Below are 18,333 nucleotides of genomic sequence, written 5' to 3' on the forward strand. Positions count from 1 at the left end.
TCAACTGCTTCTCCTCTCCCGTGTTCTCAGGCTATTTTTTCTTTACTTAGAAGTCCAATAAAAGAAAGCCCAAGCTCGCGGCTCGCGCCCTCTCCCACCTCCCCCTTGTCCTCCTCCTCCCTTCTTCCTCCTTCCCCCTCCCTTTTCAATCCTGCGTGTGTTCAAGGCAAGATTACAATCAGACTTTTGTCATCAGTGAATCATTCAAATGGCGAAGGAAGAGGCAGAGAGAAAAAGGACGAGAGTCAATGATCTCTGATGGTGGCGGCGCGGCTAACGATTTCTATCTAATTGCTCCTCCTCCGCTCCTGGAGAGTGGCGAGGGATGGCGAGAGGACGACGAGGAAAGAGAGGGCGCAAATAATGACCAGCCATTCAGCCTTTAACACTCACCTCTGATAATGATGCTTTAGTCAGGCCTATTTGCTCCGAAGATCCTCCGCCTCCTCTTTGTCTCCGTCCTTGCTCTCCTCCACTCTGCCAATACTTTCTCCTCAGTCTAAATTGACTTTTTTTCCCCACTTACAAGACACAATAATAGAGAAAAATACTACTGGCAGATTTTTACCTGTCTTTGATCAGACTAAGAGAAGAAAAAAAAAAAGGGGGTGGGTGAGGGTGGTGGGGGTCGGAGGGGGGGTGCAGTTTGTTCCACGTCAGTCTGCACTATATTTATAGTTCTAATCACTTTGCGACTTCTGCTCGTGACCAGCCTGGATGGTGACTGCATCAATAACAGGGTGTAAGTAGTCTATTGTTTTGTGCCTTTAAGGCTTAAATTTGCACATCAGAAACTCTTGTAACTCCACCACAAGATAAAAATAAACTGTTGGAAGCAGCCTTAAACCAATCGTCATTGACCACCACATGATGTACGTTGTGCCCTGAAACTTCACCACTGTCAGAACTACATTACCCGTAGCCGCGCCACCGCCCACTGTCGCTGACAGGCGGCAACCAGCAGTGACATCACCCGTTGGTTTATGAGTTACGAGTTCGGATTTTGTCTGGCGCCATCTTGCTAGTTCAGAGCGGTTTGAAGCAGGAAGTGACCATATTTGGGCGAGCTGGGGGGGCACTTGGATCACATGCCCAAAAACGCAGCTTTTTGAAGCTTATTTTATAATTAATGATGGATAATTTTCAGATGGACCTCCAGAAAACTGATAAGAAGGAGCGACTTCAGTGAACAACACCGAGATAACTGCTGGAGACATTTTATTGACGGAGAATTTTATGAGACTAGTTGAATGGGAGTCTATGGAGTCGGAGGCTTTTTGGAAACAACCTCTAGTGGCACTCGGTGGTATTACAGCTGAAGTCACTTCTGCATCGGCCTCATTTTTCAGACCTGGAAGCGACAAACACTTTTATGTAAAGTCTATGTTCGCTGATAGGTTTGTTGTTCAGAGTGGTTGAGTGAACCTTAATGTGAACAGGGTTTCCAGGGTGTAATCACTTCAAAGACTGAAGCAATAGTCTGTTGGAGCTCGAGTAACCACAGCGTAGCGCGAGGAGAGATTGTCAACGATTGCAGCAACAAAAGAATGAAAATATATTTTTTAAAAGCCTCTGATTGATGAGGAAAAAGGATGATATTTTAGATGCAGAGAAGGAAAAACAACACCTTTAGCTTTTGAACGATATGGAAAACAATACTGCTGTAAAGTGTTACAGTAGGACATTCATACTTTTTCTGAAAAAAGTCGGAATGCTAATAAACCCACAAGACTTAAAGTGATCCTGGAGCACATTTTTGGAACGCATTAGTAAACAAAATGACTGACTTTGAGCATCAGTGTTTCAACACAACTGCACAAAATGCAGGAGTAGTTTGAAAAGTGTGTGTATGAAGACTGAGCAGTCACAGCAGACAGAGGCATCAAACTGCCCATGCAGGTCGAACAAGTGTCTCCTCTGAATGAATAAGTTGGGTTTGAAGGAAGAGAGGACTTTCTGATCTTCTTGCCTGAGGAAAGTTTCTTTGACAAGGTTTCACAATCCAAACAATAGGAGTTTGGGCTTATTTTGTTCCACTTCCTTTGCTAAGCTTGCATTTATTACCCAGAAATAATAACAGCTTGTTTGAAGCTTCTCTACCTTTCTTTTGAGCTTTTTGCTCCCACAGCTCAGTGGAAATTTAGCCCTGATTTATTGATTTCAATGAAATATTTAAAACCAAGTTTGAGGTTGGTGTTGTTGTATCTGTTCTTTATATTTTTAGATCAATTGTTTGCACAATAAAAACATTTTGCACGTATAGTGGTGCTTGAAAATTAATGAACCCTTAAGATTCTTCTATATTTCTGCATAAATATAATTTAAAACATCATCTTATTAGTCCTAAACATAGATTTGTTTTTAGTCAATGAGGTGATCACCAGGTGAACGTACTGTTGCATTCAAAGAACAGGGACGTTTGAGCTTCACAGCAAGTTTTTGGAAACGTATCATGACACCAACAGAGGAGGTTTCTGAGGAGGTCAGAATAATAGTTGTTGATGCTAATGATCTCACATTGTCTAATGTTAATGTTCATGAGTCTACCATCAGGAAAACACTGAACAGCAAAGGTTTGCAAGGACAAAGCCGCTGGTCTTCAAATACAACATCACTTCCTGTTTGCAGTTCACTAAAGCTCAAATATCCACGAGGCTGTTGGAAAAACATTTTGTGGATTCATAAGACCAAAGTAAAACGTGGTTCAAATGAGAAGCGTTATGTTTGGAAAACATTGCATTCTAGTGTAATATCCTAATGCCATCTGTAAAACAAGGCGGTGGTGGTATCATGGTTTAGGCCTGTTGAATTCTGAAATAAAATGTCGGGAAATCAGTCCGTGAACTTCATTTAAAAGAGAAAGTGGAGGATGCAGCAAGACAATGACCCAAAGCATACAAGTCGTTCTACCAAAGTTTTGACCTTAATTCAACAGAAAAGTTGAGGACCGAATTAAAGTGAGCAGTTCATATGTGGAACTGCACCAATATCACAGCATTGAAACGGTTCTGTACAAAGAAATGGGGGAACAACTCAGATTGGATAATTTTCCTGAATTAATAAATGACTGAGTCATATTTTTTTGTCCCATTGGTGTAATTAGGTTCTCTTTATCTAATTTTAGGAATTGCAATGATATTTTAGGTCATATTTAAGCAGAAACAGAAAATTCTAAAGGGTTCACAAACTTTGAGCACTTCTCTATTTGCACCTGCTTGTACACGTTGACCGGATTCAGAGCAAAAAGGTCCAAAATTTGAACAAAACGTGGAGGTGAGCGGACAAGATCCTAGAATAAGAGATTTTAAAATCCCTTTTCTCCTCAGACTACACTTCCGTGCTGGTGATTACTGCCGACATCAAAAATCTCATTCTGCATTTATTTATCTCCACTAACCTGCACGAGAAACCAGGAGATGATGACCGAGACCCAGGGGTTGCCACTGTGGGACGTCTTCTTCGCCGGAGACAAGACTTTACCTAAAAAGAGATGTTGGTAAAAACAAAAGATGCTTAAAATTTGAAAGAAAATTCCATAAAAACATCCTTCTAAACCCACATCAGTAAAACATGTTGACAGAACAGGTTAATCGAAGAAATATTGACCGTGCTTGGTTTTAATGGGAGAACATTCTGCATTAAATGTGCGCCTAGAACTGGAAAATGTTACACATTGGACAGTGTGGGTACGGAGGGCGTTAAATAGCAGGTGGACATTGTTTGCTTGATGTCAACAGTTCACTCTTGCAGAGTTGAACTTTAGGCTGCTCTATTAAGACCTCGTCACTGATACTCTTCTTCCCACAGGCCACCGATAAAAAAATTAATGCATTCACTTATCAAACCGAAGCGAGATCCAGTGGACATACAGTATATCGAGTGATTACATGATGGTTTCACTTCATGCTGAGGAAAATTAAATTCTTATTTAAACCAAAAGAAATGCTCATTTCAAGGAGGGCTAGTGTATTTTTTTAAGTTATAAAAATTGCAGTGGCATTTCACATCTAATGTACAAACTTAATTTCATATTGTATTGTTATGAGGGAATTGGTTTCTATTCTAAAAACCTTTGGTGAACTCAGTTGTGTTTCCCACAAAATGTTTGCTTGTATTTGGATTTATACAAAACTAACTGTACAGAGCAGGACGTTACATTTGTCTCTTCCCCACAAATCATCTCATGGCTGAAAGATTAAAAGTTAAACTTTTAGGGATGTTTTCTTTTTTTTGATAGATGGTTCAATTTGGATTAAAGTAGATGAAAAAAAATTATTCCTGGGGCAACAAATCCCAACAGTTGTGAAGAGAGAGGAGCAATTTTGTATAAATAATAGACATTACTACGTGACCCACTTACTTCTCTGGCTTGGCTCAACATTAAAACTATCCTGTCATCGGCTCAACATTAAAACTATCCTGTGTAGAATTTGCGACAGCTGTGATCGAGACCTCTTCAGAAGAAGATCAACTGAAGCTTCTTGTTTTTGTTCTGAGCCTTCTGTCGAGCCAAAATGACTGGTCGTGATATATATTAATAAATAAACCTGTTGGATGTTAAAGGGGACATGTATATGCTGTTAGAAGTCCAACTTCAGGTGAAAGTATGTAAAAATAATCACCGAGTCAAAAGCTCTGACTTCTGAGCGCCTCGTTTGCAACATTAAATGACGTTGTTCACAGATGCCCGCGAAAAGCTATTTGTTCCATCGCCTTTGCTTCCAATGTTGTTGCTAAGGTTGTTCACTGGGTTGTTGTTGCTGTGACCTCACATATTTTGCCTCAAACATGCTCAGATGTATTTAGGAAGCTGACATTTTGAGTAGAGAACAAGGAGAAGATGTGAAATCTGACAACTGTTTGTCCTCGTATCCTCCAGAGCCAAAGAAAGAAGAACATTTAGGGAGGATAAAGAAACACATGCAGAATGTACATATGTACATGTATGGGTGTGGACACATGCATTTTTCTTTTTGTTTCATTTTCTCTCGTTCCTCACAAACACTGACACACTTACAAATGTTCCTTCGTACACACAAACACCTGTTCGTACGTAGTTATCCCACTTACATAGACAACCAAAAATCTTTGCAAGATTAAAATCCTAACCTGTGTTGCTCACGTCTTACTGGTTTGTGATGTTGACTGGATGTTTTTTGTTTTATGTCTGTCCGTCTAATTTATTTTGAGACTCTGTGGATTGTGTTCCTGCTTCTCTTATAATTGATGTTGTTTCCGATGGCAGTTGATCTGAATAATAACATAAAATGTCACAGTTCAGACCAGATTTGGACCAAGGACGGCAGTTCCTAATGTTACTGACATTTAAACCAAATGGATGTAATTAACTGCATTGAAGAGAGCGACAGAGAGGAAAAGCGAGTGGGCGGGCGGAACAGCGAAGGAGACAAACAAGGCTGACGGTTCATTTCATTTAATATCTGACAGGGCTGTAGGGACAGCACACTTCTGGGTATCGATACTGATCCCTGAATGATTTAATGAAATTTAATTTAACAAGGAAGAAAATTACATGAAACATTGCAATATAAATCTGTAGTTTTTTTTTTTTTCTGTAGTTTAAAAGGAAAGACTGTAACCAAAGTTATTTTCTTTTACTGAATTTAACAGACTTCCCTTTAACGACTCTCATGCTATCCGTGTACACCGGCTAGCCGGCTGCAAACAGAGAAGACTAAATTTACTGCAGTTTGCCAAATTCAGTCAGGATTGTGGCCAGGATTTGGTGCAAAGCTTATTTAGGGTCAGAAAAAAAATATACCCACTTAGATTATTAGTTTCTTGGTGCTCAAAGTTCCAAAATGTCTTGAAACTCGCCAAGGCCTCTTCACTTCCTTTTGGTGATCATGATTGACTACAGCTGGTAGCTCTGTGCCAACATTAAAAAAAAAAAAAAAAGGGTTTGTTTGACAGCACTGATTTGATGGACTAAAACAAAGTTCACTGGGAAAGTCCCAAAAAAAACACCTTCTGAAGGAAAGTTTTGAGAGAGAAAGATTAAGTTGTCTGGCCACAATGACGAGAGGTACGTTTAGAGGAGTAAAGGTGAGGCATCCAACCCCAGGAACACTGTACTGTGCTTCAGCACGGTGGTGGTAGCATCATGCTCTGGGGAAAGCGGATGGAAGAATGAAGAAGGAGGAAGACCTCTGAATAATTTAGCATGAAAAAAATTCAGCGAGACGGTTGAAACTTGGACACCACCGGGTGTTTCAACAGGACAATGCCCCAAACACACATCGAAGCTGGGTGTAGATAAAGCAGCCGAACAATAAACTATTAGAAAAGCCTTCCCAAAGTCCTGACCTCAACTCTGTCAACAATGTGTGGACTGTGCTTTAAAGTCCAGTCGGTGCCAGGAAACCAACAAAGTTGATTGAACTCTATTAATTCTGCCAAGAGGACAGGTCATATGTCCAACCAGATGTCAGAGAGGCTTGTTGATGGCTACCAAAAGGTCAAGGTGCAACTTTCCCAGGGACACTTAACCAAAACACTAGGTTAGGTAAAATTGACCCTGTGATGATTTTAGAAAACCTCAAATAAATGATCATTTGAGCACCAAATCATTAGAGGTTTTATTTCTATCCAGAAATGAACAATTCAAAAAACCATTGGAAGCTCAGAATTACCTTGACATTAGTGTACAGCATGTGTGTACGTAAGCTCCTGTTTACATCATAATTTGATCTACTTGGGCGAAGGGCCAAAGCAGCGCCTACATCTTATAAATGTCGTGGCTCACTATCACTAATGAGATGTATTCCTGTGTAAACGTAGTAAAAGTTATGCGTTTTACAACGTACAGATGTTAGCCTGGATGTAGCCTCAGTATCGAAATTTGGCACCAAATGACAAGACATTGGAGCAATTCGGTCAGTGACATAAAATTATAAATTGGGTACCAAGCCCTTCTGTTATACACCTCGCACCTTCATGCAATCTAATGAGTTCACCTGTGTTGAACCAGGTGGTGGCCCAATAGAGCAGAGGTTACAAAGACTGAAACACAAAGTCAACCAGGGAGACATAAAGCAGCTCAAGCGGTGTTGGGGGGGGGGGGGGGGCAGGTGACAGCGTGGTGGAGGAGAATCAGAGTTTAAGAGTAAATTTCACAGCTGATAAAAGGTTGGAAATAAATCTGTTCGACTTTAAAGTCAAATCAATGCGGCTGCGAGCAGCAGACTGAGTGATGGAAAGGATGGAGAAAGGCGGGACAGAGGTGAAGGAGTTAGAGATTACTGAGTTATAAAGGAGAAAGAAATGAAGATGTGCGGTAAAAAAAAAAAAAAAAAAAAACTTTTGACTGTGTGTGTGTGTGTGTGTGTGTGTGTGTGTGTGTGTGTGTGTGTGTGTGTGTGTGTGTGTGTGTGTGTGTGTGTGTGTGTGTGTGTGTTCGTTCTTGTTGTTGTGATTCATGCATGCTGCTCACTGCTTAACCTTGCCACTGTCCTATGCAAACTGAGTGATGGATGTGTCAATTTCCCAACACACACACACACACACACACACACACACACACACACACACACACACACACACACACACACACACATTATATGCACATACAGTGTGGTCATACTAACCATTTCAAACTCACTCCTCCCCTACCAGAACATTACACGTTTAAGGTTCCACAGTCACTGACTCTTAATTAAACAGATTCATCTAATTTAAGTTAACCCTTTGGCTGGCAGTGAGCAGACAGACTTGTACCCGAGTTGTCTGCCTCTGCTCCGTCTGATCACTCCACAGAGGAACTCGTGCTAATACAGCCATTTATCTCTCTTGACACACACACACACACACACACACACACACACACGTACACACACACACACACACACACACACACACACACACACACACACACACACACACACACACACACACACACACACACACACACACACACACACACAAGCCAAATCAATTTGCAATAGGCTTAACAAAGGAGGAGAGGACGGGATAAGGAAGTTGCTCACAGTCATTAATAACGACAAAACAGCAGGCAGGATGGATTCATGCAGGGCAGCGATGGGAATCACACAAACGCTGCATTTGCTTGATATGGGAACGACTTCTACTCCGAGTGTTGGTGTTAAAACTTTCAAGAAGCAATAAATAACAGTTTCTTCACACGAACACACACCTCACACACACACACACACACACACACACACACACACACACACACACACACACACACACATTGTATTAATCCTAACGTGGGCATGTTAAGAATGTTCCACAGACATCTGGCAGACAAACCTCACACAGGACACAAGGTGCAATTTGAATAACTTGCGTGAGTAAGTAATCCAACTTAAATCTTCGGCCGTGTTACATGCATGTTTGTTAGCGCTAGTCCGTTCGCGTTTGCCGAAGTATGTCGCCACGGTATTTAGCAGGAGCTTTGTGCGAACCAGAACCCGATTCCCCGCGGTGACTATGGGTCTGACAACCCTCCCCGGGAATCGTTTGCACTTGTTCCATCGTACTGGGCGTAGACAACTCGATTTGAATTTGAATTTGAACCAATCAGCATGCACCGAAACCGGGCCGACACTCTGCCACCGCTGCAACCGACTACGGCCCGTGTCCACCAAAGCGTTTTTTTTCCTGAGTACAGCACATTTTCTAAATTGTTTTAAAAGAATGCCTGCAGCTTGACGAGGTGCTGAGAGTTTATTCTGCGCTCAATGCCGAATGTTCGGTGATTTTTTTTTCCGGTTGGCGATAGTTGGAAAATATTGATGCTGCATTCGTCACTGTCACCGGCCGTCCAATCACAGGGAAGGAGGGGCGGGACAAACACGGTTGACCATCGACACCGGTGGTTAATTGGTCCGTCCTTCAGAGGGGCTGTGGGAACGCTAATAAGAGCCGAGTTACCAAACTGCATCACAGCGCCACCTCGGTCCTCCAACACGACAACGCCACCGCTCACACCACTTTCAAATTGTACAACGTTTCTGCCGTGCAACGAGACACCACCCCGACTCCCCCGGATGTGGCTCTTTGTAACTTTTTTGTGTTCCCCCCAAAAATTTGACATAAAATCCGATTCTCTGCTCGAGCTTCAGGTGCATGGTGTAATCACTCGTGCTAACTAAAGCGTACAGCTTCCCCCTGCTCCGTGCACGCAACTGTGCAACAAGAACAGTTTCTGAACTTTTGATCGCACCTTGTAGACACACTGAGAGTCTCTGTTGTATGAATAAACTGTAAACATACCACAGAACGTGTTCCTTTAAAATATGCGAAGGTGGAAAAAATTACAAAATACAACAATGACGAGAAACATTCTAAGAACTTTCAGGAATATATAAAAAAATAAAAAATCACAAAAATACAAATATTATATGCCCTGAAATGTATCCTGTAGAAATACCACTTGGACTACATTGGGCAACGAGCAAGTAGACAACACATTTTAAAATGCAGTGACAGTAACCTAGAGCTCTGTAATCATTAAAATGACAAAGGTGGCTCAAGGTATTAAAACAAAACTACTGTTTTTACTTCATCAGTAAAAAACCTAAATCAAAAATAAACATACTACACTGAAGATACTATATTAAACAATGATATAAGTGAACTAGTGCTTCAGATGTCCTGCTGCTTTGATGAAGTAGTAGAAGCAGAAGTCGAAGATGAAGTGCATATTACAATGGATTTCATGGGTATATTTTTCAACACTGAAAAGTTCTCAGCAATTGAACAGCATCTTCAGAGGAGATTGTTCTGCCGCGGGAGACCGAAGATCTACGTACCAAACAAGTCGTCCCTGGCCAGCGCGTAGAGGATGCGTGAGGCTCCGATGAGGTTGCTCATGGCAGCGGAGAATGTGGAGGAATACACCCCGATGGTGACGAAGGGGTTCCAGATGTTGATGTCTCTCAGGAAACTGTAATCCCTCTGAAGCAGGACCCTGGAAGAGTTTTACACAATAACATCAACAGACTACTTACGAATCCATTTATCTTTATTTAATTTCCTTCCGTCACATCATTAACTTCATTTGATTATTTGCAGAGGAGCGAAGCCTCGTTTACACTGATGGAACTCGGTTCCTCGACCTGCTTTTCCACCAGAGGAACCATTGAAGTTCCAGAAAAGACCAAAAAAAAGAAGTCCTTTTGTTAGGGGGCAGTGTTTCCAAAAGATTTGTCTCGCAGCGCTGACTGATGTTGACTGGTTGAGCAGTCAAGTGTTTTTTTTCACAGCATTTTTCAACCGACATTTTCAAAAACCAGCAACTGCAAACACGCAGTCACAATATGATTTGGGTTGAGGTGGAGCGGGAGATTCGCATGATTAGTGCATCAAGTGATAAAGTTGCTGCTTACAAATCTGCAGCAACTGTGTCGCAACTATGACGTCAATATGGATCAAATCTGAGGAAAGTTAAAAGCACTTTGTTGGATCCACAAATATATAAAAAAAAAAATGGAGGCAGTTAAGGCCGATACCAGCAAAGTGTACCTAATAAAGTGGCCGGTGTATATGTCAATATTGCAATATGGAAAGTCATAAAGCAGGATAGCCCACTGACACTATTATCGACCAGCGGTGGCTCATTACAGACACTGCACAGCGGTGTAGTTGGCAGATATGCAGGAAGGAATGGAAGAGCAGTAAAATGCAGCAATAAATGTTTTCCTGGCAGCATTGTTATGTTGTTTTTTTTCTCAATTCTGCTTTGATGTAGTTTTGTTTTTGGTGCAAAAGTAATATTTATAGTTCTTGTGATTTTCAATTAAATGTGCCAAAACAACAAGAACGTACCCTTACATTGTATTTTGGGTAATTGTCGAGTACTTTGAAAATAAAGCAAGACGCATACAGGAGCACATATTGTTATCTAATTTACTACTTATGGAAGCATGTATGAAGCACCGTAACGTCCTTCACAAAAGGCAACAACGGCAAAGAGATCCAAACAAAAGGAAAGATCCTTAAAACTACTACAACCTAGCCTTGGCAAAATTCACACGCACCAACATCACACACGAGACATTTTGGTTTTACTACATTCATATCAGGAGATCAAAATCAAATGGTCGAAAGGGCTGCGTGTCATTTCAAACTCGTTTGTTCTGGTGGGGGGGTTGAACGTGCCGACGTATGATGAGACAGAACAAGATTGAAAAGGAAGTGATGATTACTCTGCCGGGGCGCCTGAAGATGAGATCCTGGAGTACAGTGAGTGTGTGTGTGCGTGCGTATGTCGACGTTGGTGTACTAGACATGGAGAAAGAGAAATCAGAGTACAGAAAACCCAGCGGGGGGGTGTGATTACAGCCCCCCCCCCCCACCCTCCTTTCAATACAACACAGCCAGAGAGATGAGAATTAGAGTATTCCCTCTCTCTCCTGATCCATCTCAATCTCTCTTAGCTCGGCACGCGCACACACACACACACGCACACACACACACGCACACACACACACACACACACCATCTACTCTCCTCCCTCATCCCCTTCATCATGATGTTTTTAAAACCCATTCGAGAGCTTTTTCTTCTGCCTCATTTTAGTTCTACTTGTACCGGTGTCCAACCTCTGTCTCTGTTTCGCTCCCTAATTAACAGTCTCATCACGTTTTCTTTCAGGTCCACTGATTTTATTACTTATTATCATGGCCCTATTAAGTATTGTTCACTCCATCCAAAGATCTGAGAACACTATTATTTCACATCGAGCCTGAGAGGCAGTCGGCAGGCGACGCACGCACACACACACACACGCACACGCGGCCACACACACACACACACACACACACACACACACACACACACACACACACACACACACACACACACGCATACGCGGCCATATATGCATATATATATGCACACAGGTTTATCTTTCACCACAAAACAAAGGTTCTGCAGAGAAGTTACCGTCACCCTCGAAATTAGGAAATGTTGACTAATTGTTTATTTGGTGTGTGTGTGTGTGTGTGTGTGTGTGTGTGTGTGTGTGTGTGTGTGTGTGTGTGTGTGTGTGTGTGTGTGTGTGTGTGTGTGTGTGTGTGTGTGTGTGTGAAACAGAGGTGAGTGATGATGTGGGTCAACACCTATAGGTTGATTATTAATTTCTCTGACGTGCAGCAGGCACAAAATAAATCTCCAAAAGCTTGACATTTCCAAACTGGCTCTCAAAAACAAAGCCGCCGCGGACTGGGTGACAGCGATGACAAATGGTGTGTGCGTGTGCATGTGAAAGAGAGAGAGGGAGCATGTCCATGTGTTGGGTCATAATAGACCGAGCAGCAATATGTATTCCGTGTTTTATAATTTTCTGTTTCTTCGAAAGCTGTGTATTCATTACCCAGAGAGTACACACACATGGTAAATGTGGCCGTGTGTGTGTGTGTGTGTGTGTGTGTGTGTGTGTGTGTGTGTGTGTGTGTGTGTGTGTGTGTGTGTGTGTGTGTGTGTGTGTGTGTGTGTGTGTGTGTGTGTGTGTGTGTGGCCTGCATAGTACTTATTGATCAGATCACCCAGCTGAAATGAGCTCTGCCATCGAAATAAAGAGGAGAACAAAAGCGCGAGGGAGCGAGTGACAGATTAAAGGAGCTGGTTTAGAGACGAGGAGGAAACAAAGCTCGACGACTAAAAGGAACCCGGAGAGATTGTTGGGCCGATTGTTCCCGCTCCGTCCTCCCGCTCATTTGTTTACCATCTTTATTCATGCCCTCATTTGTGTATTCATGCATATTCATCTTTTAATCCATCATGTGTTTGCTGTTCTGCCCTTTGGTCGAACATTATGGATTAATTAACCTGTAATTTTTCAAATGGGATGAAAAATGAAGTGCTGACACCAGGAGTGAGTGTGTGTGTGTGTGTGTGTGTGTGTGTGTGGGTGGGTGTGTCTAGGTGTATTATAACGCCAGTGTAAACACTGCCATCCCAAACACACTGTATGCTGCTCTTGGAGGGCGAGGTCACCCCTCATCAGGAGTAATGTAACGACTCAGGATAATCTAGTTTAATGATCCTAAAGAGTGTCCGATAAATGGGATCAGAGCTAGTTTGATGGCTCTGGTTTATGGCTAACATCGCTGTTATGCTCATTACACCATTATGTGACCATTTGAGTCTCTGGATTATAAACCCACCGGTCGTGGAAGTCGATACTGCAACTCTGTAGAATGCAAAGGTTAGTTTATCTTATGAATCCAATGACAGATTTGTATTTTTACTGCAATTTTCTTGGTTGACCTCTCCGTGTTTGCCAATAGTGACGGGCAGATACAGTACTGATGTTTTTAGATGTGAGTGTAGATGACGGTCGTTATTTGTGCTCTTGCACTGACAAATGTTAGATGGAGTTTAGAGTATTTCTCAAGCACCAATAACTCCTCCAAAATCTGGATCTATTTGTCGTTTCCCTCAGGCCTCCACTCTATAATCGCATTACAGCGGCACTAATCAATATTTTCAAAATTAAAGGTCCCATATTGTATAAATTCAGATTTCCATTTCTGTTTTGATCGTAAAATAAATCGAGATGCTGTATAAATACTGTGAAAGTGTCAAAACAGTCCGTCCACTGAGAAATGCTCCCCCGTATTTAGTAACGGTGCTGTTTGGATTTTTTTTTTTTGTGAGTTTGTGATGTCACAAACGCATGCTCGTGTCATATGTCTGTCCTCAGGACGGCCCACTGTCCAACCGGTCATTCTGTCACAGAGCTAGCAAGCTACACCTCTACAATGTGTTTCAGCCTCTTTTAACTTCTTGTTTTGGTTTTCTACTCCAAACAGTCTTTTCTTCAAAAGCAACAGCAAGTATCTGTTTCAGCCTTCTGGATATGGAAATATGTCTGCAATAATATTTTAAGTTGTTCTGCCCCCTACTGGACAGAAACAAATCCTGCAGCTTTAAAAGACCACCTGAAATGTTATCGTTACTTCTTTAACGTGACATTATATGGTGATAAACGCATCTGAAGTGTAAAGTAATAAGCTTTTATCAATATTAATGGGAGTATGGTGACTTTATCCGATTGGATTTTTAGTTGCATCCACTTGCGCAGCATGAGGTCACTACTGATGATGCTCTGTTTTCCAAGAAGTTCAAGTCACTATTTTGCAGGCATCTTTAAGCAAATGGATCACATAGTAATTCCAGTTAAAGGCGTGAGCGAAAGAATCACACGCCACAAAGCTGGAGGACGACGAGAGACAACCAGCTGAGCTATTCAGATTTTTAGTCTAACATGAATCAAGCTCTAAAAGCATTGGACGCTGCCTCTTTCATTTGATGCCCCTGTTTCCTAACTGCCCACTTCTTCCCTAACCCAGACTTTTTATTAAAAATATGAAGCCTGAAGGCCAAGATGAGATAACTGTGATAACATCGCTGTGACATCAGGGTGAGTTTTGCACTGGCTCAGTGTTGGGCATCAGGTATGGAATGAGAAAGTACTGAACGTGTCTGTTTTGTACAAGTGCAGCATCATCCTAACCATTGTTGCATTTAAAATGCATGATATAAAAGTATAATAGAAAGTCTCAGCTGAAAGACATGAAAGGGGGGCAATTCTATGGTACAATTTCCCACCATGCCAGTGGGGGGGAAAACAAAGAGGAACTCTTTTCTACAAGCAAAGCCAGTGTCAAAACCCTCAGAGCAACACTTCAAACCAGTCGGAGCAGCCTGAACATGCAGATCTCAATTCGCCAAAAGACCTATGGGACCTTCACAAAGTCTGTATTCAGCCCGGTGTGCTTTCAATGAGCTCGGGCCTCTTAAAGGTGACTGAATCGACTCCACAGCAACAAATGCACCGGCTGCACCTTTTACTGTTGGGATTTAGTGTTGGTCTTTAACCTCACGTCACCTCAACCTTGCAGAGTGTAGCCGCGGTACCCGAGAGGTGAAGAAGAGACACGCAGACACATAAAGTAGATGGTGAGGAAGAGGAGGCAAGCAGAGACTAAAAAGGGAGCCAGAGAGGGGTTGTAAGACTCGGTGACGGGGAGGGAGGGGGAGAGCTAAGTGCTCTCAGGGGAGTAGGCTGTGGTTAAGGATTATTAAATGGGATCAATAACTAACAAGGCCTCTGTGTGTGTGTGTGTGTGTGTGTGTGTGTGTGTGTGTGTGTGTGTGTGTGTGTGTGTGTGTGTGTGTGTGTGCGTGCGTGCGTGCGTGCGTGCGTGCGCACACACCTTTTCTCTCCCTCTCTCTGTCCTTCCCTCCACTGCACGTCTCTGCTTTTTCAAGGCCTTTCTTCGTCGTCTTCTTCTTCATCTTCTTCGTAAAATGTTCATCAAACTCGTCCTGATGCCCTCATCTCGTTTTAAGGCTGCTCTCCACTTCGTTATTTCCCATTTTCAGCCTCTCTATTCAGTCATTCTTTGCACCAACTTCTCATTTTCAGCCACTTGTTTGCATTACTTCATCATTTGCAATAGCTGTTTGGAACAAGCAATGTTAACCTGCAAGTTAACATTTTTCAAGGCGATTGGATGGATTGCCGTGAATTTTGGGACAGACATCAAAGGCACCCAGATGTTGAATATTAATAACTTCGGTGAGGACATTTTCTTTTACCACCAGCAAGTCAAAGTTTTCCCAACTATCTAGTTAAAGTCTCATTATGCAAGAATAGGTACTTGTTGCTGCTGGACACGAGCCTGGTTGCGCCGACTGCAGCTCACAGCTTCGGTTTTCTTTCGCTGTGAATAAAGTCTGGTAACTTGGAATCGTATCAGCGTTTGCGCAGGCACTGTGAAGAGCGGACCAATCAGAGACAAGTGTCGGTGGTTAACGGCGTTTGTCCCGACCCTCCTTCACTGTGATTGGACGGCTGGAGACAATGACAAGCGCAGCGTTAGTCGATTTTTCAACTCTCCGTGACCGGAAATAAATCTTTGAACATTCAACGCGGAATAGACGCTCAGCACCTCGTCACGCTGCTGCCGTTCATTAAAACTATTTGAAAAAAAACGTGCTCCGCTGCAGTGTCTGCCAGTTTTAGGGCATGCTGATTGGTTAAAATGAACCAGAGGAATGCCCCTAGTACGATGGAACAACTGTGAACGACTCCCTATCTACAGAACAGACCCATATTCATGAAGTGAAAATCACCTCGTGACAATGGGTCGGGTTCGCACCAGGCTAACTGGACGCGCCTACAATTTTTAGAGTGTGGAGTTTATTTATTTGCATGCTGGCCTGAGACGAGGCGAGATGACATTGAGGTGAGGTATCCATCAATAATGTGTACAACACCAAGTGCCTGTCAACCCCTTTTAAATGAAAAGCCCAACATCCAAACCCCTCTGTCACTGGAATCCTCCCCGTCTGAAGCTCTTCACCCGCGTGTCTCTCCCTCCAATCAATGCAGATTTTTCTTTAGAGAGGACATGTTGACGAGGACTTGGCCTGTACCGCTGTCATTGTCCTGCCCCCCCCCCCCACACCCACACACACACACACACACAACCCCACCAAAAACAAACCGGGACGGCGTTGAGGGAAAAAAAAAAAAAAAAAAAAAAAGAGGGGGCGAAAGTGACTGGAATCTCTGCAATGGAGAGATAGGAGCAGAATAACAAAAGGGGGGAGCACGCTGTGTGGATGGATGGACGGGGAGAGGAGGGGACGCCAAGGATGCTGCTGTGGGGTGATAGTGCCCGGAGAAAGGGATGGAGAGGAGGCGACGGAGGACAAGGGGAGGAGGGATGCTGGACTTGTTGCCTTTCAGTGACAAGAGTCTGGACAAGAAGAAGGAGAAAGCCCGAGAAAGACGGGACTTGATGAGAGAAGGGACAAAAAGAACAAGAAGACCTAAAAATGAAATGGACAAAAAAACAAAACATGTTCATGTTCACTTTGGCCACACCCACAGGGAGCTGAGACAGAAAGTCTAACTGCAGTTATTGTTGTCTTCAATGGTTTTGTAAACCAGTCTGTTCTGGTTCTGGTCTTTGAGTTCCTGCTATACAAAGATGCATGAAAGATGGAGCAGTCTGGCATTCGGGAACAAATGCAGATGCTAAAATGTGTTATTAGCCAGCAGTCAACGAGCTCATTTTAGCATGAAGCCCGGGAGCAGCAGCTGTGGAGCCTCGTCCTCACTGTGAGAACAACCCAGGAAGTGAGCGGCCCAGCCAAGAAATAGTTCCAGCAGTTTTAGTTTTGTTTTCCATTTCGGGGTTTGTATGGATCAGTCAACAGAGGTGACAGTAGGCAGATTTTTCTTGACAGAGGAGTTTCCACATTTTTCTGGACTTCGTGCTAAGCTAAGCTAACCTGTAGCTTCATAGTTGGAGAGATGAGAGTGAACCTTCGTCCTGGCTGGGAACGGGTTTATTACGATGCGTGCGCGATGCCGTTTTGTTCATTGAACAAAGACGTCGAACTCCGCTGCCTCCAACCGAGGTGGAGTTGAGTACCGGAGGCACACAAGAGGGCAACCGGGGGGCGGAGCCGCCACACCGCGCGGAGCTTTCAGGTTCCAGGTGGCGGGTCGGAGCTCGGCGTCACTGGACGGAGACCCCGTACCGGCCTCCACACAACCTCGACACCAAATGTACCTGCCCTCGGAGAACATTAGGCGGAGGTGGTGGGGAACGTGTGGGTGTCTGGCCTCCGGTCATGAAGCCACAATCGCTGCGACAGCTTTGTTTTTGTTTACTGAGCGTCCCGGCGATGGATGAACCAAAAGCTACAGATTAAACTGAGCAACTTCATCTTCACTCTAATTTCACCCTTTTGGTCATTTTCAAATTTTAAATACGTTACTTTATTATTCTATGACGCACAACACACTTTGTTAATTTTGTAATGACGAGTTATTGAAGCTAGTTTCTGTCTGGAGAGCCTGGAAATACTGTGAAGTCAGTTAGAGTTCATCAGTTCTGTTTTATTTTCATCTTTTGGTGGACAAATTGTAGTTCATTTCTACTTCGGCTCGTCTTTTCTCATCTTTCGGATAAATAAATGCACCAATTTTGATCTGTGAAACGTGTGTCTCACCTGTTGGTCCCTCAGACTCCCTCAACTTTCTGCCATAATGTATTTTTTTATTCTTCCACTGCAGGGTGCTTCTGCAAACCAATCCTTAATAGTTTGAGGCCCATCTTTAGGTCACTGGATTTAAAAAAATAAATAAATAAATTTAATAACCAGCCAGGAACTTTGTCTTCGATGGAAAAATAGGTAAAGGTCTGGCAGAGAGGAAACAACAGAGAAGGACATGTTGAATGAGTCCAAAAATTAACAAAAGTATGTTTCTGAAAGGAAACCAGAGCTTGGAGGGACAAAATATTGAATAGGAAAACAGAG

At 42.9% G+C, this 18,333-nt stretch overlaps 1 protein-coding gene across 1 annotated transcript in view; it reads right to left on the reverse strand.

Annotated features, from left to right (window-relative positions):
- The window catches only part of LOC138615872 (solute carrier family 12 member 9), a 70,500-nt gene that overhangs the window by 34,498 nt on the left and 17,669 nt on the right, over positions 1-18,333 (reverse strand). Inside the window, exons 7-8 of the mRNA XM_069689784.1 lie at positions 9,798-9,955; positions 3,398-3,480 (exon numbers count right to left, since the gene is read on the reverse strand). Coding sequence (XP_069545885.1) covers positions 3,398-3,480; positions 9,798-9,955 — 241 coding nt within the window. The remainder of the gene's footprint in view (positions 1-3,397; positions 3,481-9,797; positions 9,956-18,333) is intronic.

This window comes from Brachyistius frenatus, unplaced genomic scaffold (assembly GCF_029030835.1).
Source record: "Brachyistius frenatus isolate BFR_SWC_R1_liver_20210118 unplaced genomic scaffold, ASM2903083v1 Contig_1, whole genome shotgun sequence".
Classification (NCBI taxonomy): domain Eukaryota; kingdom Metazoa; phylum Chordata; class Actinopteri; family Embiotocidae; genus Brachyistius; species Brachyistius frenatus.